Source organism: Pholcus phalangioides, unplaced genomic scaffold, assembly GCF_987345545.1.
Source record: "Pholcus phalangioides strain wild (caught in Gottingen) unplaced genomic scaffold, Ppha-v1.0 ptg000014l_1, whole genome shotgun sequence".
Taxonomy (NCBI): domain Eukaryota; kingdom Metazoa; phylum Arthropoda; class Arachnida; order Araneae; family Pholcidae; genus Pholcus; species Pholcus phalangioides.
The window spans coordinates 1774279-1799316 of record NW_028301607.1 but is presented as its reverse complement, the minus strand read 5'-3'; the positions used below and the strand labels follow the sequence as shown (position 1 = coordinate 1799316).

General features: G+C 40.0%; 1 protein-coding gene across 2 annotated transcripts in view; it reads right to left on the bottom strand.

Moving 5' to 3' along the window:
• Positions 1-25038, bottom strand: part of LOC149077905 (UPF0764 protein C16orf89-like) — a 38828-nt gene that overhangs the window by 7618 nt on the left and 6172 nt on the right. The window contains exon 2 of one of the 2 annotated variants that reach the window (XM_089241418.1): positions 8006-8143. The exons of the other annotated variant lie outside the window; for it this stretch is intronic. Coding sequence (XP_089097544.1) covers positions 8006-8143 — 138 coding nt within the window. The remainder of the gene's footprint in view (positions 1-8005; positions 8144-25038) is intronic. 2 annotated transcript variants of the gene reach the window in all.

Here is a 25038-nt window from a genome sequence, read left to right as displayed (position 1 = left end):
TACCCACAGAAACATTATTGTAACACCCCTTGTGTGATGTGCTCTTGTGTGGTGGGATCCCTTGCTATTTATTTTCAGGTGGCAGCCTATCAGGTATAAATTACGTGGAATATTTGTTGGGCCGTGTTTAGGTTGGCCAGCAACCTAATTTTCGAAATCTGTCACGAAAGATTGGCCCAGAACCAATTAGTGTCCATATAAAGACGAAATGTGGCGGTAACAGACCACATTAGTTGGCAAAAATGGAAACGAAGAAACTCTCGAAGACACAACGCTAAAGTAAGCGAAGATGTCATTTTCAGCAATCATGACACAACGAGTTTCCCCTGCCTCTAATGTCAATGGCCGTAAATCGTTTTCTATTTTTATAACGATCTGCTAGGGATGAGTCCGGTCTAAGACAAACGAACCATGGCAATGAATCGTAGTTTGCAATTTGGTGACAGAGCGAAGAACGCAATTGAAACAAAGAAAAGGTGATTCTTGGACGGAAAAAAAATAGTTTTCTTCTCTCTGCCCTGACCGTGTGAGTGACGTAATGAGTGAAGTGACCAAGTGAGTGGCTGAGTTACCAGATGAGTAAATGAGCGCAACCGTATGATGGGCAAATTGAAGACGCGGGTCACCGCATGAGTGTGAATGATAGTATGTGACCGTGCCGCTGTGGTGGTTGAGTGGTCAGAGAGTTATGGACTCACATCACGAGATCCCGGCTCCAACCCCACCGTCGCTACAGCGATGGTCGGCCGAAGTTGGTTTTTTCTGTGGTTTCCAACTTCGAGGTGCGAATGCGAGCCAATCTCCCAATTGAAAAGTCTTGCCCCAGAAAGCAACAGGCCTACAAACGATACAAATATTCAGTCATTACTCTTCACTCACTTCATTTCTGAAACATAGATGGCAGAACTGAAAAACCAGACAACACTAAATACGCACGACTGTTAGGTACACACACGCTTCCGGCACAATTCGCTCGGTAGTAAATTGCCCATGGCGAAAGACCCAAGTTGTGATCGGTTGGAAAGAAAGTATGTGACTGTATGAGAGACCAAGTGAGTGTGATCACTCATACGGTCACTCGCATGCTCACTTGGCTACTGGTACGGTCATTCACACGATCTCTTGATCACCCATATGGCATTCCCTCACCTATACAGTCACTCACTCAATCATACGGTCACTCACCCAATTACATATATGGTCAATCACAAACATACGGCCACTCTCCAAATCACTTGCTCATTCACACAGTCAGTCACTTACTTAGTCCTCGCCTGGTCGCCCATACATTTATTTTGGGCGAAATGTCAGGGGTAAAATGTACCGGGGACGAAACGTACCAGGAGCGAAATACACTCATTGCCATAAAAATTTGCGCACCTAGAAGAAGTCGTCAAAATGAAACGAAATTTTACACATGTAAGTACTACGTTGATATAAGTAAGTGATTAGAAAATCCAAGAAAAAGGATCATTTATTGCAGAAAAAAGTACAGATGAACAGAAGTTTTAGTACTCTGTTGGACCCCCTCTAGCGCGAATGCACGATGCGATACGAGCGGGCATTGAAGAATACAAGTTCCGTATGATGTCCTGAGACATCTCGTTCCACAGTTGCTGTAAATGCGCCTCTAGTTCGACCAACCTCGTAGGATGTCCAACTTGCCGTCCCAAATGATCCCAGATATGCTCGATTGGTGACAAATCTGGCGATAGAGCAGGCCAGGGAAGGGTGGTAATGCGGCGGAGGCAGTCTTGTGACATCCTTGCTGTGTGTGGCCTAGCATTGTCTTGTTGAAAAATGGCTCCTGGGAGCCCTGCCATGAGTGGCAACACATGTGGCTGAAGGATGTTATGGGCGTACCGCTGGGCTGTCATTGTGCCATGGATCAATATTAGGGATGGCCGTGTATCGTAAGCAATGACACTCCATACCATGACACCAGCTGTGGGAGCGGTGTGTCGCTGTAAAGCGAAGGCGGGATTGAAGCGTTCACCACGGGGCCTCCACACACGAACACGATTGCCATCACTGCTCAAGTTGAATCTCGATTCGTCGCTGAAGACGACCTGGTTCCATTCCGTTGCAGTCCAATCCCGTCGTGCTCGACACCACTCCAAACGGAGGCGTTGGTGGGTGGGTGTCATTGGCAGCACACGTAATGGGCGCCGCGATACCAGATGTCCTTCAGCCAGGCGCCTTGCGATGGTTCGGGAAGACACAGGGGGCCCGTAGTGAAGCTGCTGTCTGTGTCTGGATAGCGGCCAATGAGGCAGTTGGCTCTACGCATGCGTTTCGGATGATGTGACGGTCTTTTCGACGACTGGTCTGTCGAGAGCGTCCTGAACCTGGTCGCCGTGTAAATGACGTCTCTTCTGTCCACTGGTCCCAACACCTCCTCACAGTAAAATCAGAACGGCCTAGTTGACGAGCTACTCGCCGAGCTGACCACCCAGCTTCCATCATCCCGATGATTCTTCCCCTATCGAACTCTGACAACTGCTCATATGGTCTTCGACGGCGGCGTAACGGCATGTCTACCTCAGCATTTCCTTTGCAAACGATTAAATACACTCCAGCAATCTCTGCTTACCTGTTTTATACTCCAAGGAGAACGAAGTTCAACGCCCTCTAGTGGCATTACGCAATGCACAATCACGCTGCATTTCTAATCATTTGCATATCTGCCCGACATGTACCTTCAGGCCAACTTTCGTTTCGATCCCACAATTATTTCTTGGTGCGCAAATTTTTATGGCAATGAGTGTATTTGGACGAAATGTCGGAGGCGAAATTTCCGGATCACGTGGTGAATAAACAGTGATTTGCGACCCACCTCCCTGTCACATATTTCTAAGGGTTTACAGTAGGTACTACAAAATTCGATTTTTTTTTCCCTTGGGAGCTATTCAAGTATTACGTCAGCATATTTTTAGCCCCCCCCCCCGTCAGCACCCCCTCCCAACGCATATTGGGATCAGAGACGTACGCGGGGCTTCACGAGCCCCGCTATTACCCCCTCCCAGATTTCGGAAGGAAATGCCGTGTATATGTTGTTATGATCAATTTCTGTTAATTTCAATGCTATTTGAAGGCTGATAACTCAAAATTTCTCTTCAAAAGTTAATTGCGACCCACTGTCTAAGTCATATATGCTAAACCTATGACTCACGGGGCAAATGTAGCTAGCCCTCGGGTTATCTATATGATGTGGTCCGCCACCTCAAACCTAATTTTGTAAAAATGAACTAAGTGGAGCAGTTACAGATCGCTTAAGTGACCCGTGGCATAATTCCAGAGCATTCACGCGGTCCGTGGCACGTTCACAGATCGCTTAAATGACCCACGGCACACTTCCAGAACACTTAAGCGGTCTGTGGCACATTTAGAGATCTCTTATGTGGCATGTGGCCAGGATTTAGAGCACTTAAGCGGCCCGCAGTGCAATACTACATCACTCAAAATACCAGCGGGACATTCCCAGATCATTTAAGTGATCCGCGGCATACTTACAGATCATTTGAGTGACGCGTGGTACAGTTTCACAGCACTTAAGCTGCCCGGACACATTTCCAGCTCACTTGAAGGATCAGCGGGACATTTATAGATTATCAAAGTGCTTGTATAAGGGACTTATCAAATAAAAGAATGTTAGTTCAGATGCCCGCAAACTAAGAAAAGGTTTTTCTCGTTTTTAGTACACCCAGTAATATGCCATTAAAAATATTTCATATTTTTATAAAGGGTGGTTGGTGACGTAAGCATCATTCAAACCCCCCCCCTCCCCTCGTCATCAAAAGTACGCAAACCCGAACCCCCCCCCCCCTTTCCCGATACTGACGTAATACTTGAATGATCCCTTTATATACCGATCCTATAGCCTTGACTGGCGCCTTGCTTCGCCTTGAAACACCCACACCTTGTTTTTGGACTTTCCCGAGAATACCGAAATGATGAAAGCACGTTTCATTCTTTGTCACTGTACTGTCCGTACCCCCACTTCCCGCCTTCTGGAGAATTCCGTTTTGGAAATTCATTCAGCGTTTCTAGGGAAACTATTTGCCTCCACATTCCTGCTGCTTCTTTGAATGACAGCGAATCGAATCGCCCCCTTGTGAAATAAAATTTCTCCCGTGCAGATGGTTTTCTAAAATAGTACGCAAAGCTAGCCCTCGTGCAGGAATGCCAAGAATCTCTTCTCTAAACGCCTATATGTTATGCGTCTGTTATGAAAGTGTTTCTCAACCGCGGGGTCGTGACCCAGTGCTGGGTTTTGACAGTTGTCGCACCCATCCCGTGAGATTCGCAGAAGAGAGAAGAGAGAGTGAGTTTAATTTTTCCCATTAATTTCTCGTTAGTTGTGTGTGTGTGTGTGTGTGTGTGTGTATGAAAGGAATTTTCACTTACGCAAAAGATATTTACCGGGCCGCGGTCTTAAAGAGGTTGAGAATCACTGTGTTAAGGGTCATTCAAGTATTATTACGTCGGCATCGCATCAATGGGGGGGGGGGGGAAAGGAGAGGTTTTCCGATTTGCTGACTTTTGCTGACAAGGGGGCAGGGGGGGGGGGTTTGATGATGCTTACTTCATCAACCACCCTTTATGAAAACATGAAGTATTCTTAATGGCATCTCACTCGGTGCGCCAAAAATGAGAAAAATCTTTCGCTAGTTTGTGGGCACATGAGCTAACATACTCGCTATAATGCTAAATCCCTTACAGAGAAACTTCAGCGATCTCTAAATGTTTCTCTAAACGTAAAAAAGTGCTCAGGAAATGTGTACAGGCTGCTTAAGTGTTAGGGAAATGTTTCCGGGCCGCTTAAGTGATCTGAAACTGTGCAACGCATCACTCAATGAGCCTTAATTATGCCACGGAAGTAATCTGGGAATGTTCCGCGGATAACTAGAGTGATGTAGAACCGCACTGGGGGGGGGGGGGCCCGCTTAAGTGATCTAAAATTGTGCCACATGTCACTCAAGGGATCTCTAAATGTGCCACGGGTCGTTTAAGTGTTCTGGAACTGTCTCGCGGGTTACTTAAGTGATCTTTGAATGTGCCACGGGCCACTTATATGCTCTGAAATTGTGCCACGGGTCATTTAAGCGATCTGTAAATATTCTTAGTTCATTTTTACAAAATTGGGTTGGGGGGGGGGGCAAGCCGCATCAGATAACCTTCAGGGCCACATTTGATCCGCGGGTCAAGAGTTTATCATATATCGCTTAAAGCAGCGGTTCTCAACATTTTCTGACTGGCTTTTCAGTACATAATTTCTACGGCGGAGCCCTGTTTGGCTCGAACAAACCTTTCTAGTATATAATTAATATGGCGGAATACTTTAGGCTTCTTTTCTTATGTATTTACCAAATTTACTGATTGATTTTATTTTCCTATAACGGCCGTGGAGGCTCCGCGGAGCACTGGTTGAGAAATATATATATATCAAATATTTTTCGTAATGTACGCATTTCAAATCGGGTAATTCTTTTTGAAACACCCTGTACTTTATATGAAATCGTAGGTCTCAAAAAGTGTTTTGGATTCCGAACTTGTACGAAGGCATTTTTTTCATGTATCAAATGCATAGCATTACACTCTATTGAATCTGAAAAGCATCTCATGCAGCATTGCAGATTTCTGTTGCCAGAGCTCTTTTTAGCAACTTTTTTTTTGTTTTTTTCTGCAATTTTATCTTTTTTGAACGTTAAGTAACTATATCCTCAAAATTGTCGGCGGGCCACAGCAGAAAGCTCAAGGGGCCACTTTTGGCCCGTGGGCCATGGGTTGAAGACCCCTGACCCATAGCTCCAGATCACTTAAGTAACCTTGCACATTTGAAGTTTACTTGAGTGGCCCGCGGCATATTTCAATATCACTTAAGTGACCCCCCCCCCCTCTCAACCCGTTTTCAATCTATAAAGTTACCCGCACTGTCCAAAAAAGTTTAGCACCCTCGATTTAAATTAGCGGTTCCCGAATACTTAAAGTCGTGGACCCCCCCCCCCTCCGGAAATCTCGGTGCGTGGTGTTGGTCCCCCCCCCCCCCCATTTAGAACAGCAGGAACTACAGCCACTAACAGTGAGAATGTTCTCGAATAGTGGAGGACATCCCACCCGGTAACAGTAATAAACGATAGCAATGCTATCTACTGGACTGCAGAAGAACCGAAAGAACCAAAAACAACGTTTCATATTCCCATCGACAGGTGTCACCACAAGTACTATTTGCGTCATGACAATGCTGTTGTTGCACGTTAATTTAATTAAAACGTTTTTTATTTCAAATAATTTATTTGTATTTATATTATTATCTCATATTTGTTCATTATATTTTATTTTAACTTGGCATTAATTATTTTTTCATGGTTTTACAACTGGGCCGTGGACCCCGTTAGGGAACCGCCGAGTGATTTGAAAAGCTAATTATATTCTATTCGATTAAATGCTGTCGACCATTCGCTCATAAAAAGTTTGAAAACGAAATTAATTAATTTATTATTAATTAATAATAAATTAATTTATTATTGGGGACCGTTCAAGTATTACGTAAGCAAATTTTTAGCCATTTTTGACCCCCCCTTCCCCCCCCCTCGTCAGCAAAAGTCAGCAAAACGCTGAACCCCCCCCCCCTTGTCAGCAAAATTTCGCCATCACCTGTGCCCCTCTGAATCCTAACTCGTATTTTCATAAAGGGTGGTTGATGACGTAAGCATTATCCAACCCCTCCCCCCTCCTCCCTTGTCATCAAAAGTCAGCAAATCGGAAATCCCCTTCCCCCCCCCCCCCATCGATGATGACGTAATACTTGAACGGCCCCTTGTCGGTTTTCAAACCCGTTTTTGAGTAATTTTGTTTAACACTTCAGTGACCAGGTGGTGTGCGCCTGGTAATTCTGTAATTATTTGTTCTGATAATTCTGTAATTGTTTGTTCTGGCCATTTTATAATTCTTTATTCGAATAATTTATTTTTGTATGTTCTAATTATGCTGGTAATTTATGTAATTATTTATTCTGGTACTTCTGTAATTATTTATTCTGGTAATTCTGTAATTATTTATTCTGGTAATTCTGTAATTGTTTGTTCTGATTATTCTACGATCATTTATTCTAGCAATTCCGTAATTATTTATTCCGGTAATTCTGTAACTATTTCCTTCTCAGTATATCTTGAAATAATTTCTTTCACAATAATTACATATGCCATTAATCATTTTTTTTGGTGTGAAATAATTTCCATTACAAATTACGAAATTATTTCTCTCATTGATTCCCAAGTTATTTCTTTTTTTTTTCGGTATTTCTGAAATTGTTTGTTTCAAAAATCGAAAAAAATTACTTATTTCTTCAATTCTGGACTTAATTCTATAGAAAATTCAGAATTTTCTTATCTCAGTTATTATTTCTTTCCTTAACTCTGCATATAGTCGTCTTTCAATGTCTTCAACCAATTTCCGAAAATGATCAGCGAGCCACGACAAAAAACTCCGAAGGCCGTATGCGGCCCGCGGGCCACACGCGCGTTCATGCAATTTATACGATTCACCTGCTTTTGCCACACGGACCATTCCAAGATTACTTGCACGTGACATCGGGACAAAAATAGCGACTCCTCTCCCAGGAGACATTAGATCGCATTATGTTAGGATTTCGATACAAATCCCTTCAATTAAATATGAGGCGCGCGTGACCTTTTTCCTCCGAGGGGCTTTCGTTTCCACGCGACATCCATCTTGCATCCTTGACTAAATTATGAACGTCAGAACGGAGACTGCTGATGTGTTTAATCCTCTCGAACATTCCCTGGTAAACAAAGGACTCAACGACGCAGCTAGACGGAATGGCTCAATGCCTCTCTCCGTGGGATACGCTAACGTTAATTTATTCCTTGGAAGGATGCAGACTAAATTAGACATCGAATTGCAGTCTCGTGCAGGGAGTTTAATGCAAACAGAGGCTTATGAGATTGGAGAAAGTTATCGATATGAAAAACAAGAAAGAAACCTGAACATATTCTTGCAGCTACAGCGCCATCTATATTCAGCTCTGTCGAGTGGGATTTGAAGTAATCTAATGCCTTTTGTAATGAGGCCATAGTTTGACGTAAACTGTCGATGCTGCATATTTGAGAACAATGCGATCCTGAAATGGAAATTAAATCAAAATTTTTAAACTATTGACTTTCTTTTACATTTTAGTACGACATAAAAACAAAGAAATAAAAGTAATTAATAAGCTGTTTAAAATGATACGTTTGTGGATACGATGACTTTCCAGCTCCTCGGCGTGGAATTCCATTGTATTGACTAATTACACGAAAAGCACTGAAATGTGTCGAAAATGTATACAGCAACTTGACACAAATGCGTCAAGACAACGATATGAAATTAAAAATCATCAAAAATGCCAATATATTTTCTTCACTAGAAGGTACAAGTTTCCAAGACTCCCGTATACAGGGTGGGCCGTAGAAACTAAAAATCCATAATAACCGAAATAAAAAACGGTTTGCAAGGTTAGCATCGCTAGATCACGGGAATATTTTTAAGACAGAAAAAAGTAACTCAAAAAACAGCCGCCGATAGGTGTGTCTGACGTATACAAGTAAAAAAAAAAAGATACGCAAATAACGAACAGAATGCCTCAAAATCGTTTATTACAGCAGTATGTGTTCCACATGACCAACACATTGCTGGATTTTTGACTCGACTGCAATGCACATACTTGTCTTTTCCCTTCACATACCACCCCTGGTGATCAGTAAGTTACCACAAAAGAGGCAGGGTTGTGTCGGAAAAAGTTAGCAAAGAATTATAGCAGTGCCTCCCCCCCCCTCAGCTCCGTGCTCGCAAGTATAAAATCACTCGTGTCGTTCTCCCCATGAAGACAGCTATCAACTCGATGCAACGTACAAGCCATTTGACTAGAATGGATAGCTGAACCCAATAACTAGGGAGAAAACCTGCACGTGCGCCAAATGGCACATAAGGGCCGGAGACCGCAGCCTGGGATTTCAAAAGAAGTGTGGAAAAGACTTGTGGGACAAGTAAGAAGAAGTCGGCATGTTGAAGTGGGAGAGATTTGAGAATGGTCTAAATACTTGATCATATGAAGAAGAAGAAACACCAAACATAAATCACGATGTTCCGTATTCGCGGTTACCCCCGTAACGTAACTCCCGCAAATACGGGGGGGGGGGAGGCGACTGTATTATAATAATTGCTTCACTTAAGTGTTATATTTTAAATTGTAATTATCCCACTGTAGATATACATTCACATATCATCATCCGACAATCGTTTGATCTGTCAACAAAAAAAAAAGGTTGAAGATTTTTTAAGTACTCTCCCGTTTTCTCGAGACAAGATCCCGAAATCTTCTGTGAGCGTACGCACGTGACTTCAGTAAATAAGCATGTACACAGCATGGGGACGCCCATAATGACCATGAATTGCGACAAACATTGATTACGAAGGTTTTAACAACTGGCTGTTGGTAAGATATATTTTGGAAAGAGAAAATTCAACTGCCCCTGCGGGGAATCGAACCCACGTCCTTTCACTTTACGGGTGAACGCACTAGACCACTAGACTACAGAGGCACCGAATCTCTCAATCTTTCCTTGGAGCTCGTGTACACTGAAAAGGACCGTACATGGACGGCCAGACCAGACTCAGGCAAAGTTCACAACTACTGACATTGCCACCAGATGGCGACTTATACAAGGATGACGTCACTCTCCGCTACCGTACGAAGGTTTTAACAACTGGCTGTTGCGAAGATATATTTTGGAAAGAGAGAAAATTCAACAACCACAAGATCGAGGGATTCGGTGCCTCTGTAGTCAAGTGGTCTAGGGCGTTCACCCGGAAAGTGAAAAGACGTGGGTTCGATTCCCCGCAGGGGCAGTTGAATTTTCTTCTTTCCAAAATATGTCTTCGCATCAGCCAGTTGTTAAAACCTTCGTATGGTAGCGGAGAGTGACGTCATCCTTGTATAAACATCGATTATATACGGCTTGTGGAAGGAGTCCGCAACGCTTTCAATCTCGGTTCCATTTCCGAAATATTTATTCCAAAAATATATTTCATTATCAGCGTTGGGGGAATTCTCTGCCATTGCGACGAGGGGTACGCACGTGACACGGTTGCTCTATTGATGATGATTACATCATCCACGAATGACGTCATTTCTGTTTACTTGTCATCACGTTTCTTTTTCCGAGTAAACATTGATTTTCTCTGCGGTTTTTCCTATGGGTTGTCATCATTAATTTTTTCTTGTTTATGGCCATTCAATTCTTGTTATTTCGCCGTCCTTTATACGAATGTCATAACCACCTGTGTATTAATGCTGTCATGATTACGAATAAAGGACTCGGAATAAATAATTGATTTCTCCATCCGAGTTACGACAAGAACATTTTCTTACAACTCTTAAATTCTTTATTTATATCATTTTTTTCACGATAAACGGGAAAATAACACCTTTTTTTTTTTCATGTTTCTAGAACATTCCTATCATTTCCACGAGGTAATGAAAATACCGAAATTATTATGGAAATTTATTGGAAATGAATTTCCTTTTTTTTTCCGATAGCGTCGATAAGAAATTCCGTTAAAAAAAAAAAAAGCGTAGGCGCGATAGAAACGTCAAGAGATGAAACGAGAGGAGGAAAAAAATAAATAAAATTTCGGAATTTATCGAAAGAGGAGACGAAATATTTACGATTTTTTTCTTATGTTTCCGTCACTCAATCGTAATTGTTTCCGCTCTAGAAAAAAATTTATTTTTTGCCTTTGATGCTGCATTTTTCGCAAGGGGGAAAGAATCGTATTCGATATTGAAGTCTGAAGAAAATGAAGAAAAATAATAAGAAATCGCGATTTTTTTTTTCCGCCTTTGATGTTCGGATGAAACTTTTCATCAATTTCCTCGAATATTTTCGAATTTTTTCTGCACGTAAAGAAAGATACTTGAAGAAAACGAGAAAAGAGTCATATACGATGAACTTCGAGTCATCACCGAAATAATAACCTCCTACGCGCGCGTATCTTGTTATTTACCAATTTGGATATTACAGTAGATAGATAGAACCGTTCACAACCCCGGACTGATGCAAAGCACCAATTACTTCCGTTACACCCCGTGCTCGCAAGTATCGAATCACTCGCGTCGTCCTTCTCATGAAGACAACCATCGACTCGATGCAACGTACAAGCCATCTGACTAAAATGCATAGCTGAACCCAATGACTAGGGAGAAAACCTGCACCTGCGCCAAGTGGCACATAAGGGCCGGAGACCACAGCCTGGAATTTCAAAAGAAGTGTGGAAAAGGCTTGTGGGGCAATTAAGAAGAAATTAGCATGTTGAAGTGGGAGAGATTTGAGAATGTTCTGGACACACAATGCATACAAAATTTATAAACAGCGCCTACACTGTGACGGGAAACGAAGAAACAAAGCCTCCGTCCACAGTGCTGGGCAGTTTTGTTTCCCTTTCCTTTTACGGAATATGCAATATACACATACAGATCCTCCACTGCGACGGGAATTATCAAACAGAGTTTCCGTACACAGTGCTGGACGTTAAAGTAGGTACAGGGCCGCAACTAGGGAGGGGAGCAGGCGGGTCTAGTGCCCCGGGCGCTGAACCAGAAGGGGGCGTCGAATTCACCTTTTAACTGTTTCTTCTACATCAAGGGGCGCCAAAATGCCGGTTTTCCCCGGATGACAAAGTATCTAGTTGCGGGCCTGAGTAGGTATATGTCAAGACAAAGACTCGATAACGCGTCGATGACGAGTTGTGCAAGGTATAGCCACTGGATAAAACCAGCCCGACTCATCATCCCCCATTCATGCACAGAGTGAAGTCAGTATTATCACTAAAGTCAATAGCTATCCCCGTATGCATTTTTCCAAACGATTGGACGTCACTTTGACATCATAGTGAATAGAAAACTGGTTTTTCACCCTCGATGGGTCCGCTAGGGATTTTTCAAGGCATGCTCGTGAAATATTTGTGATGGTCTGGTCTGGGCGTCTCATGTAGACAGGGTAGTCCTATGCATGATACTGTAAGAGCATCATGGGCTTCGGAGAAAGTGATTTCTCTGAGGCCACTACTTAGCTAGAAATGCCTGCCTATCAATTCGCATGCTTACTCTCGTAATTTTTAATGAGATCTCATTTTCATGAAGCCAAAAAGGCTTGGCCCGTGTGGGAGCATGTATTAAGACGGCACTGTCTGTGAGTTTGCATAGCAGTTATGGGGGGGGGGGGGGCAGCATGAGGCTAGTACTTCCTCTAAGTTGAGCACAATCCCGATCTGTTGTCATTTTTGGCAAATTACTACCGTTTTACGGCCGTTAGTGGGTTAAGGACTTATCATGATCCGTGATGTGCAAGCTTTACGCTTGTGAGACCTCTGTGGGATGGTTCTACATATCCGGTGGCGATCTATCACTCCAAGAGATAGATGGCCTCTGCACTGTTTGCCATAAACGTCATTCAGAGTACCTAGCAAGTTTGCCATATTTTGAAACACAGCATCCTATTTCGTTTCTTTTTATTTTAGCCTAGAATCTTCCTGATTGGCTCACAAATACCGTATAGTGATTGGATGTCGGGCATAGAAATCGCCAATCCTGAGCCCGATCGTTTCTTTTCATCACAACGATGATACGTGGTGAATACCCTGCTCGTGCCAACGATTCTGGCACGAGCAGGGAATTTTTTTCGCTGAATATTCTGAGGGAAAATGAACCACTTACTGACGTCACAAGCAGACTGCGGAGGCCTTCTATCTCTAGGAAGTGCTGGTCAGATGTGCGTGTACTTCAAATTCTGGGTGCGTATCTAGTGTGGTGAGTTAGCGCTGCCGTCTACATTTCGATCCGTGAGTGAAGTGCAATGTTTGAAGGATTGCACCGTTGTAGAGTCTGTTGCATTGTGTGGCGAGACTTTTTAATGGAAATACCGGCTCGAAGTTGGTAATTAATTAATTCAATTGGAAATGTGGAAAAAAGGAGCTTTTTGGCTATTTTAGCTTTACTTTTCCCTTCTCCGCCTGGGGATACTGAAAGCATTAAACTGCTCGTGACAATGTAAGACCCTGATCCTTGGCCGATATTTCCCACCCTATCATATTGTAATCATTAAATCACACACTTGATTTCAAGAAGTAAATCTGATGCCAACGCCGTCTATATACAAAGAGAGTAGTAGTGTTTTGTGCGTTTCTGGAGTGGTCCTGTTGTTTTTTGGTGCGTTTCTGGAGTGGTCCTGTTGTTTTTTGGTGCGTTTCTGGAGTGGTGTCGTGCTATCTTCCTTCTCGGTTTATAACCTTAGGGTAATGTACTTTTTAGCTTCCTTACCTTACATGAAGCCTTACCTGGTTGTTTTGTGCTTTACCCCCTTTTAGCTTTCAGTTCAGCAGAGCATCACAACTTCAAACTCCTGGTATGCATTTGAACTCCAAAAAAAAAAGCTTACCAGGATATTGATATTGTGATAAAAGCACAAAACAACCAGGTAAGACTTGATGTAAGGTAAGGAAGCTAAAAAGTACATTACCCTAAGGTTATAAACCGAGAAGGAAGATAGCACGACACCACTCCAGAAACGCACCAAAAAACAACAGGACCACTCCAGAAACGCACAAAACACTACTACTAAAGACCATCGAGATTTCAAGGAAACAGTTATTTTCCGGATATTATGATGAGGTGAACTCGGAAAGAAAAGTCATCTTTGAAAGAAAAGATGACTTTTCTTTCCGAGTTCACCTCATCATAATATCCGGAAAATAACTGTTTCTTTGATATCTCGGGCTGCCATCCATATCTCACTCTAAACCATCGGGATTGTTTACGATTTAATTACAAATCAAGATTTTCAATGCCAGTTCAGAAATGAAACAATTACAGAAATTTCTTTCACGCAATTTCATTTCTTTTGCGATTAAATTTTACCGATTGAAAAGTTCTGAAAGAAAATGATGTCATGATAATAAAAAATGTACAAATAAAACGTTTCACCGGCATTTCATTGCGATTGGTTAGTTAGGATTATTGTCAATTCTTGGCATGTCTTAGTACAGACAAGTGCGAGTACGTGAATATTTCGATTCGAACAAGAACGCAACGTTTCTTGACTGGTGTTTGTTTCCTATGGTTATGTTACGGGCTATTCAGGTGCGTGAAAAAATGATCAATTACAGTTCAAAATCAAGTAGAGTATTTAAAAAAGTGCAAACATTATAATTCACAGAACTAATTATCAAAGAATATACGAAAAAGATACGCAGAGGGGTATAAGGGGTGCAGAGAAGAGCTACGCGTGTCACACGGGGTTTGAGTTATGAAGAAAGACTTCATTTTTTGAATATGTTTACATTTGATGAACGCAGGTGTCAGGGAGATATAATCGAAGTGTTCAAAACTTTCAGCGGGATGGATTGGATGGACCATGAATTATTAGTACACCGTCAATCGACCGCTTTTTCAAGGAGACACCAGTATCGATTGGTATAAATAAAGTCTCTCCACAGGGAATAACAGGCCTACAACGGTAAAATCTTGAAACATTAGAATTCACTCATGGTTAAAGAAGTTAGTAGCAGATGGCAGCACTATACATGACAAGCGTTACACAGAAGCAAACTTTACGTTAGGTTCATAACATGGGCACGCATGGAACGAGAAATATGGACGAGGTGCATGTCTGGTTTAGTAGCATCGATTGTTAAGGGTCAATTCTAAGTTATGATGTCGCAGGGTGCTCTTTAATGCTCTACCATCTGATCCCATAGATGGTAGAGCACTCGTCCGGCAAGCGAGAGACCGGGGTTCGAGTCCCCGTGGGGGCAGTGATGCATTTTCTCTTCCTTGTAATCTTCATCTCCACAAATAACCAGTCTTTCAATGAATCTTGCACTGTATAATATTTTATCATGTACGTATATTGTTTCCAGTTTGCTGTAATTTTGAAATATATGCCGTCCGTATTTGTTATGGGCAACTTTTTCTCAGCCACCTCGTTGGGAATTTTGCCTGTTGTGGCCTTGTATTTGTATTCGAAAGCTTACTGCATATTTGTCGGGATGCATACGCTTTCTTGGGGGGAAAAAAGTATTTTGCGTTCTTACAGGGCAATAAGCACTTCTTGAGATACCTATGGCCTATTTTACATGTATTGAGGATTGATCGTATGGATTTCCAGGGATGCACAAGCTTTTCATATGCAGTCCTGTGAGGGTGAGCAAATCGCCTACGCATTTTCAAGGGACTGTGAGTGCGTGAAAATTTGAAAACCATTTATCAATAGCAGGGATATCTTTTGTACAAGTTTATTAGAACATTTGTGACGGTTTTGCAGGCAGCAGCAATGAATATTTCGCATGTAGATTATGCAGGAAATTACACTGATGCTCAAATGTTAAGCAAAAAAATGCTCATAAAAGCAAATGTTTCAATTCCTTTCTCTGGAAGTTCATACATATCATAAGGTGAAGCAAAGGACACCACTCTCTGGTGAAATTGCAAAGAAAATTCAAAAATTGAGAAACCGATGTAGAAAAGAACAATCATAGACTATATTGAGCAACAAAAGGTCCAAAGGAGAAGGTAGGCCAATATGGGATGTGACCACCTATGCTGGATGCAACGTCCATCCGTACTACCAATAATAAGATTATCAATGGTGTTTTGCGATATCAGTTTTTATTCAAAGAAACTTACTACCTTTAGTATGGTGAAACAGCTATGCTCTAATAGAAATGTCATTAAAAATAGTATTTAACCATTAATTTATTTCAAATCGTTTACACGTGTTCTTGATTGTATGTACTATCCTATGCTGGTATAAAGTTTTACATATCTTGAATACTCAAATTTTAGTCAATTTTCAAAACAATGCATTAAAAGCAGCTTGCGTGCATGATAAAATACCATGACGGCATCAATGTAATTCAATAAAACTTGATTCAAAATAAAATAAACTATTCAGTTCATGAAATGAAGCAAAGTTGTGAAATTTCATTGACTCAATCTTATTTAAAATTAAAATTTTAAATTTCAAAAAATTTCAAACTCAAAATTAAAGGTTAAAAAAAAAAAGAACATTAAAGGGTTTTTGCATTGATAAAAACCTTGAGAAACACTGTTTCGAATTGAAACGAAGTGGTCGAAGGAAAAACTATGGTATCTATTGGTATTAGGTTTTATTTAAATAAACCCTATAGTATATTATTTTCATGCGCATGTGTCTTCAAGGGTGAGGGGGGCGGGGAGTATTCGAGATAATCCGATTTTGTTGTCATAGTCTTTTGTTTTTACTGTTGTCAGAGGGCGATTTCTCTGACTATATTTCCTTTCGTTGCATGTGAATACCGTTTTATTAATGTGTCTGTACAGTAGAGCATAACCCAATGTTTTTTAACCTTTTCACAACTGCAGATGGGTAAAAGTAATTCAGTAGTTGTTTATAGTGTAAGTCATCCTTTAGCCATGGGGGGGGGGGGGGGAAGGAGGCAGCGTGAGGCGCGAAATTGTTCTAAACCCCAATCTATTCCAAAATTGAGGGCAACTTACAAGGAAAGATTTCCAAGGTGTCGGTCCTCAAAAAATCACGAAAAACTTTCAGGTATATCCATTTCACTCAGAATCACATAAGATTAAAAATGTTAGCGGTGAAGTGTGATTATTAAAGTCGCAAAGAAAATATTAAAAATTATAACAGAGTTGGCTCCCCCTCTCTCTCTCTACTCATTGGACCCTGCGCTTCTCGGCGATATCTATGAAAATACTTATTTTCACTTTCTTTTCCTTTCCTTCCTCCAGTTTCTCTGTTTCCAGAGAGAGAAGAGAGAAACTATAACTATACTAGTCTGTTTCAGGCTAACTTTGCAGTGAAGAGAAAGGTAGAGAGTGTATTCCTTCGCCGCAAAATATAGTTCTCATATATCGGAGGTTTAAGATGAACCTTTATACAAAATATTTCAATTTTTTATATGATTTTGAAAAAAATACTGAAAAAACATCGTTTTGAACCGATGTTTACTTGTTTAAAATTTTTAAATTATAAAAAATATTGGTTACCATTATCAAAAATCCATAGCAACGGCAACGACACTCTGGCGCGATATCCTAGAAATTTTCCCCGCCAATATCACTGTCGTTTTTTCCGTTACACAATTGTATACTGTGTATATATATATATTTTTTTTTTTTTTCGTTATTTGGGTGAATTTTCCATAACAATACAATTTTTTATTGTTTTGCATGCAGTTATAGGCTTACATAAAAACGAATATTCAATCAGTTTTCCCAAAAATGAGTTCAGATATTCACTCATACATTACAAGAAGTGTTTCAGTGTTTCTCTTCTACGAGAGCACCGTTATTGTTATGAGAGGCCCTCTATGGGTGCAGAAGTTTTGGTTTTATGTCCTCCTTTTTTTTAATTATTTATTTTTTGCCATGTTTATGGGATAGTTTTAGTTTCCGATCACGGAGAGTGTTGACAGAGTCGCGACTTCCACTCACACGAACGGACGCCATCTTCCACCCACCTGTTTCTCCAGATGCCCCTTGCCTTTAGTGTCTCTTCAGATAAAACAAATGAGAGAGGGGGGGGGGGGTCCACAGTGGTTTGAGCTTTCATCTTTTATGTGACAGTGGTGTCTTTATTTTCACCAGAAATAGCCACGCTAAATTTCTCTGCTCCTCCATTCCTGAATACTATATTTTTGGTTTTTGAATACTCGCTGTAAACAAAACTCGATAACAATCATCCGTAATAACCATGAGCACCACATCCACCGTAACAAAAGACTAAAGGTGTCGTGAAAGCAAGTGGCATCGACGTATACCGTTCGGGAAAGGGGAGAAGGCCGAGCGATGAAAATTTCGGCAAGAAAAGTGAGTAGAAAAATTCTAAACTTTTCCGTATCATTATTATTATTTGGTGCTATTCCTGCATTTACACGTGAAAACAAAGTTAATCTGCTTCTCCTCAATTTTATTTAATGTTAATTTTTTCCATTTAAATTTAAGAAAAAATTAAAAATCCTCAAGTTTTTGAGAGCCATGGTTAATATACAGTATTTTAAAATTATATGTTGCTTTCATAATATTGTTTGGATTTTTTTTTGTAAATAAATTTCAGCTGAGGTAAGGGAAATATTGCGGAAAAATATGACTGTCTTTTGAAATTGTTAGTGTTACTTACGGCACATCAATGAAGAGTAAGTGACACGCTGATAGAAGATAATTATTTTTTCTAAATTTTAAAACACTTTCTAATCAAAAAACAAAACAAATGATTTCAAAAAACCTCACTTTAATTTCTGCAAGTATCGGCAATGGTTTTCTTTTAATTCTATAATTATTACTAATTTAACTGTGCAATTACGTTACACGTTAAAAATATTTTTCTCAGTGAGATTGGCGTAATCAGCCATACCTTACCGAGACCGCGCATCGATACATTGGTTAAGAGGCTTTCGTTCCCATAGCAACGAGTGATGCGGTTCCCTCGTAGCTTCCCTTTCACTGCAAAGTTAACCTGAAACGGACTATAGTTATATTTCTCTTTTTTCCCCCCTCTTTCTTTATTTGTGATGTACTTGATCATTGGCTAATTTAATGACTTCAGTCTAACACTCAATCTAAGGTTGCGGGATTGAAGTTCATTCTTGGCCTCTATTGGCGTATAGAGTCCTCAAAATATTAATATTTCGATTTTTTTTTTTTAAATGAGCCATAGTTAATTCCGCCGGATTTTTTTTATATTTTTGTGCGTATTTAAACGAGTACATCCAGTTGTAATTTTTCAAAACTTTTCGAAGACGTCACCTTGGGACCCTTTCCTTGTTCCGTTTTACAGCTGTTTCAAGGGTAAGTCAGCTGTGCCAGAAGTCTGTGTAACTCAAAATCTGCGTGCGTATCTAGAGTGGTGCCGTCATCTTATAATGCGTGTTTTTATGTTGGGGTGGTGTGCTGAATCAAGACCACAAATTTTGTGCGTATCTTCTTCCAACATAGAAAAACTTACACTCTCACACCTCTTTTTTACAACTCCTCTACTTCAGCGTTTTTCAACCAGAGGTGGTCCGCAACGATGGCGTAGGCTGTCTACAGGCAGAGGATAAAATTAATCACCCTTTGTATTTGATTTTAGCAATACCCATATGGGTTCAAATGAAAGCCTTCATACACTTAGATTCACCTTACATCATGGAGAAGAATGCTAGAAATTGCGATCATACGACCGTCTTATATATATATATATAGGGCACTATACAGGGACATACAAAGTGGACAAAAAGTCTGTAGACTTTAAGGAATTTTTTAAGACAGGAAAAAAAATAACTCACAAAACAGCCTGTAGGTGGCACTGACGTACACAAGTTAAAGAAAAGATACGCAAATAACGAACAGAATGCCTCCAAATCGTTTATTACAGCGGTATGTGTTCCACGTGACCACTATCACCACAGGGAACAACACATTGAAGGCGAGTTAAAAATCCAGCAACGGCAGAGTGCAGCAGGTCCACATACACAATTTATAACGGAGAACTTATTGTGGATTAGGAGTGTAAGTCCTTATAACCGTCTCATTTGCATATTTCCATCGAAGTCGCTCGTACTATTGCCACCTATTGGCTGTTTTTGTTATTTTTTTTCCTGACTTAAAAAAATTCCCGTGACCTAGCGATGCTAACCCTGCAAACCGTTTCTTTATTTTGGTTATTTTTCGTTGAAATGAACGTTGAAACGGTACAACGGAAATTACAGGGACGTCCTGTAATACGGGACACAAGTGGTCCGTCGTCAAACTCTTTCAGACATTTTACTTGTCCTTGTTACCAGAAAGATTGTGAAATGCTGTTCTAATTTATATTTTGCTAATTCCATACATCCGATATTGTGGAGAAATATCTGCAAGCATCGCAGATAATTTTAATTAAATATAAATATTCGAACTTTTTTCCCCTCTTCAGATTGCTACTTGGAACATCGTGTGACTTCAGATATTTTTCGAAACTTTTTTAGAAAACCTTCACGAACCCCACTTGGTTCCTGCAGTTTCACCACCTGTGTGTTATACCGAGACTATTTACGTAAGAACATTGTGCGATTACGGACTGATTAAGATGATGATGATTATGATTACTATCAATTTTTATTCTAGATTCTTCATTGTAGATATGTATATTGAAATATTGTTTGTTGGTGTTTGTTATTTTCTCATGAATCAATAAATTTTCGGATACACCCATTCTTCGGGAATGCTTCGATATCTTTCTCAGATGAGAAGTGAAGGGGTGTGGCCGATCCTTCAATATTCAATGTGTGTTACTCAAATTTAAATTTACTTAGAGTGTGGAGGTAATATAAACCTCGACACCCAGCGTATTGTTCTGATTATGACACTGCTGAGGTGCATATAATCAGTGTAGTCAAATGTTGATATACTCGGAGACGATGTCTTTGACAATCTATATATTTAAATTTGATTTTCCGTATGTGCGCTTGTTCTTTATACAAATCTAAAATTTTAGATCGATCGTCGGTAAATATTGCATATTATATTTATAATATATATGTTTTGCATATATTTGCACCAAACGGCACCCGAGTTGAACGATACGCTACTTTAAAAGTTCGCCAGAACAGGGAAAATGGGCGAAAAACTGTTGGGGCAACAATGGTTTCGGAATGTGTACTTCGGTTGCTGTGATCCCCTAGCAACACGTTTCCGACATGCATATGCCTTTATATGACATGAATGTCGCTCTCCACTTGTTAATACAAGATTTACAGAAGACTGGATGTTGTGAAGATATTTGTTATTTGAGATGTTCATTTTTTAAGGAAGGAAAAAACTCATCTCTGCCTCTACCGGGAGTCGAACCCGGGTCCCTCGATTGCCGGACGAGTGCTCTGACGCTTAGTGGTCTCTCTCCTCTGTAGCTTAGTGGTCAGAGCATGATGAGTCTTTTCCTTCCTTAAAAAATGAACATCTCAAATAACAAATATCTTCACAACATCCAGTCTTCTGTAAATCTTGTATTAACAAGTGGAGAGCGACATTCATGTCATATATATAGCCCTCTGGTGGCTCGTCGTCCATGAGCTATTAGCTGATCGGTTTCACCGTCCATTGCACGGTTCCGTTCGGCATATATACGCTCTAGCGAAGGAAAATCTCTATCTCCTCTGTAGCTTAGTGGTCAGAGCACTCGTCCGGCAATCGAGGGACCCGGGTTCGACTCCCGGTAGAGGCAGAGATGAGTTTTTTCCTTCCTTAAAAAATGAACATCTCAAATAACAAATATCTTCACAACATCCAGTCTTCTGTAAATCTTGTATATGCCTTTATAATGGTTTCCTCACTTTTTCAATCCTCCCAGTAACTGAAGAAAACTGGCGCAGCGCCGGGTATTATAGAGGCATCCAAAAAAGTGAATTTGCTTAGGAGATGTGAGAAAGTATTTTATTTTGTTCATCATGCCAGATATATAGCATCGTGGATGTTATATCTCAAATAAAATCACCTAACGTCAATTTTCACGAGTATAATCTATATATATAGAAAATTGATTTTCTGTCTGCCTGCCTCCCTGTGTGTGTATGTTCTCCATACAAATCTACAATTTTAGGACGTGGTAGCCCAGGTCGATAAGATACTCGCCTAAAGCGAGTATTTATCTTTACACCTTTAGCGGTGTCGCGAGTTCAATACCCGGTTCGTCCTTGTCAGAAAACTTTCTTGACACAGGGGTTCAACAGAAACGGCAACATGACCGCAGAAAAAATTACTACCGCAGGGAGTCTCCCATCGAGGGGTTAGCGCACCAACCTCTCGACCAGAAAAAAAAACAAGCCTGCAGTCCGGAATTGGCAATAAATTATAGGTCCCGGTCTAATTAGCCCTTGTGAGCAGAAAATGACCGTGGTGCGACAAAAATGATCAATGATCTACAATTTTATATCGATCGTCGCCAAATTTCGCATATATATATATATATATACCGAATGGAACCCGACTTGAACGATAGGATACTTTAAAAGAGCAGGGCAGATGCCCGAGATGAGCGAAAACCTGTCGGGCAGCAATGGTTCCTGGGGCTCAACAATCACTTTCGGAACGTTTATTTTGGTTACCGTGGTTCTCTAGCAGTGCGTTTCAGACGTGTATATGCCTGTACAATGGTATGCCACTTTTTTAACGCTGCCAGTATATATACATATATATTTATTTATTTACAATAGTTTATACCTTTATAATGGTTTATCACTTTCCCAATTCTCCCAGTAATGAGAGCTTTTTGAATAGACGCCATAATCATCATCAGCGGAACTTTGAGGGTAAGGCAAAGGATGATCTCCATAGAAATCAATGTTAAAATTTCCGATTTTACGGTAGAAATGCGGAAATTTAGTGGGATTTTCCACCACATCAATATTTTTAAAAATTGTATTGAATTCTCGATTTTTGAAGTATTGAGTTCGCTTAGAGCTACGAAGCCCAGAAAATTAAGTATGAAATAATTAGCCGGACCCACTTATGAGTTAGATATCTCCGCAATAACATTGATTTCAACTTTTTATCCTCTCGAGCATAAAAATTAATGTCTCTGTATTGTCTTTTAATATTCAACTGCATAAATTCATCCAGTTTAGATTGTTTTAAAATTAATTACGGCCCGTAAAGTACATCGAAGAAATCCCACAGCTTTAACTAAGCAATTTGGAAGCAAGAACAGGCAGATAGGTAACTTGAAGTTCAAGGGGGTGGGAATCGAGATACCTAGCACCCCTTGAAAAAGAAAAAGTATATATTCATTTCTACGTTTCTTTAAATCTAGATTTTTGTTTCTTTCATGAGTCATTGGTTAACTTAGACACGGTTTGTATGTCCCTCAACGAAAGAAAGAGGGAGATATCACGTGATGCAAAAAATCTCATCGAAGGAAACCCGGGCATTATAGCTAATAACTAAATACACAGGGTGCTTTGTTGACTTCTCGCACCGCAAATGACTGGCGAACCGTGGATTCTAGAATCATACTTCCAATTAGAAGAAACATCTAAATAACGTGTGGACTCTTTTGATTCGTCATTCATATTGCAAGGGGTTGTATAGTTATTGAAATAAAGTAAAAATAACTTTTTATACGGACACCCCGTGCTCAAAAACCCAATAAGAAAGTTGTTGCCATGTCTCTCCTGATGCCAACTAAAATAATTCCCATGTTTCTAAATGAAATATTTGCAGAGATATTTGAATTCGGAAAACGGAAAAAGTTGCGAAAGAACAACATAAATGAGGAAAACAAGTGTTGTGTGTTAGTTTTTTTTTTAGTTTCTCCGGTTTTTGAAATATTTCAGCGAATATTTCGCTTAGAAACGCGGAATTTGTATTTGTTGGCTTCGGGGGAAACAGGGCAACAACTTTCTAATCGGGTATTTGAAGACAGGGTGTTCGTATAAAGATTACACTTTATTTCATTTTAATAAATCTAAAAGGCTTTGCAATATCAGTTCCGTATCTGAGGTCCACACATTATATGGATACCTTTTCTAATTGGAAGTATGGTCTCTCTCTAGGATCAATGGTTCGGCAGTAGTTTGTGGTGCGACGAGTTATTATGCCATGGATCCTGCATATGTAATATAAGTGGGATAAGTCGTCATATAGATCAAGAATCAGACGTTTTTGATCCGGGATTCCGCGCAACCCCCCCAAGGCATCGTCGGAAAAATGCTGGGAATGCTTCCCAGAAAACTTTTAGAATTATTGTCATATCATTTTCTAATTGTCTGATTATCTCTGATTTTACATATTTTCACAATTTCTTTCATCATGCAAAGAAAATTTCTATAATATAGTCTTTTTTCTCCGCAGATAAAAAGCTTTCCTAGCTCATCTTCGTCCTTCTTAGAGAGAAAGTAAGCAGGGGTGGGCATGGGGGCTGAACACAGAGTAATAATACTATAGAGTGCGCGCGAGGGGTTACAATGTGAAGCAAAGATCTGGAGTCACGTGACTCCAGTCGAAAGGCTGGTCAGGGAATCTCGCTGGCAATGCTTTCCTTATGGCTACTCGTATGACGATCTACACGCGCTGTCTTATTTTTGATTAGAATGGCCAACACTTGCGCAGCTTTCGGATGTTCTGAGCGGTTTAGGAAAGGGGGACCAGTATCCTTTCACAAGGGAATACTTTTTTGCTTATTCCCCTTCTTATAAATTAAAAATTGGAATATTAAATTGACGATGCAATGGATTTCTGACGTAATCTCAGTTTTTAACGACTCCATTTTGGATTTAATTCAATTAAAGTTCCAAGTTTTGGTAAAATTCAAATGTCATGAATCATTATTAAATGTTTTAATAGAATTTTTGGCAATAAATGATTGAAATTGTGAGTTTTATGAAGTTTTAACTGAAATATACGTCTCCGCAAGATTTGGCGAGATTTGGCGAGCTAGTGAGTTCATTCGACTTTTGCTCAACTTGGAAGAAAATATGCTTTTCAGGAGGAGAAATTTATGAAAAATATTCTATTTAAATAGAATGTGAGGAAAACTCCCCCCCCCACCCCCTCTAGACAATTGCAGTTTTGCATAAAAGTGCATAACAACCTCTAAAAATAATAGTATTTTTACCCCTCTTCACACCTGAGATAAAACTATTACAGAAAAGAAATTTTTTTATTCATTAATTTATGTTTGTTGTATGTGAAATTGCCGCTTCAAACAAGAAAATTAATTATTCAATTGATTTTTTGAGTCAATATCTGTACTAAGACCTGAAGTCATATATTGTGTACCTCAGATGTTATCTTGAAAAAGAATCATTCTAAAAACGATTTAATACCTTAAATTAAGATTAACATATGCATACTTTTGGAGCGAAGAGATTACATGTGTCATATATATATATATGTGACATGTGTAAATATTATATTATATATATGAAATATTATATCCTAAAATATTATATATATATATATATATATAT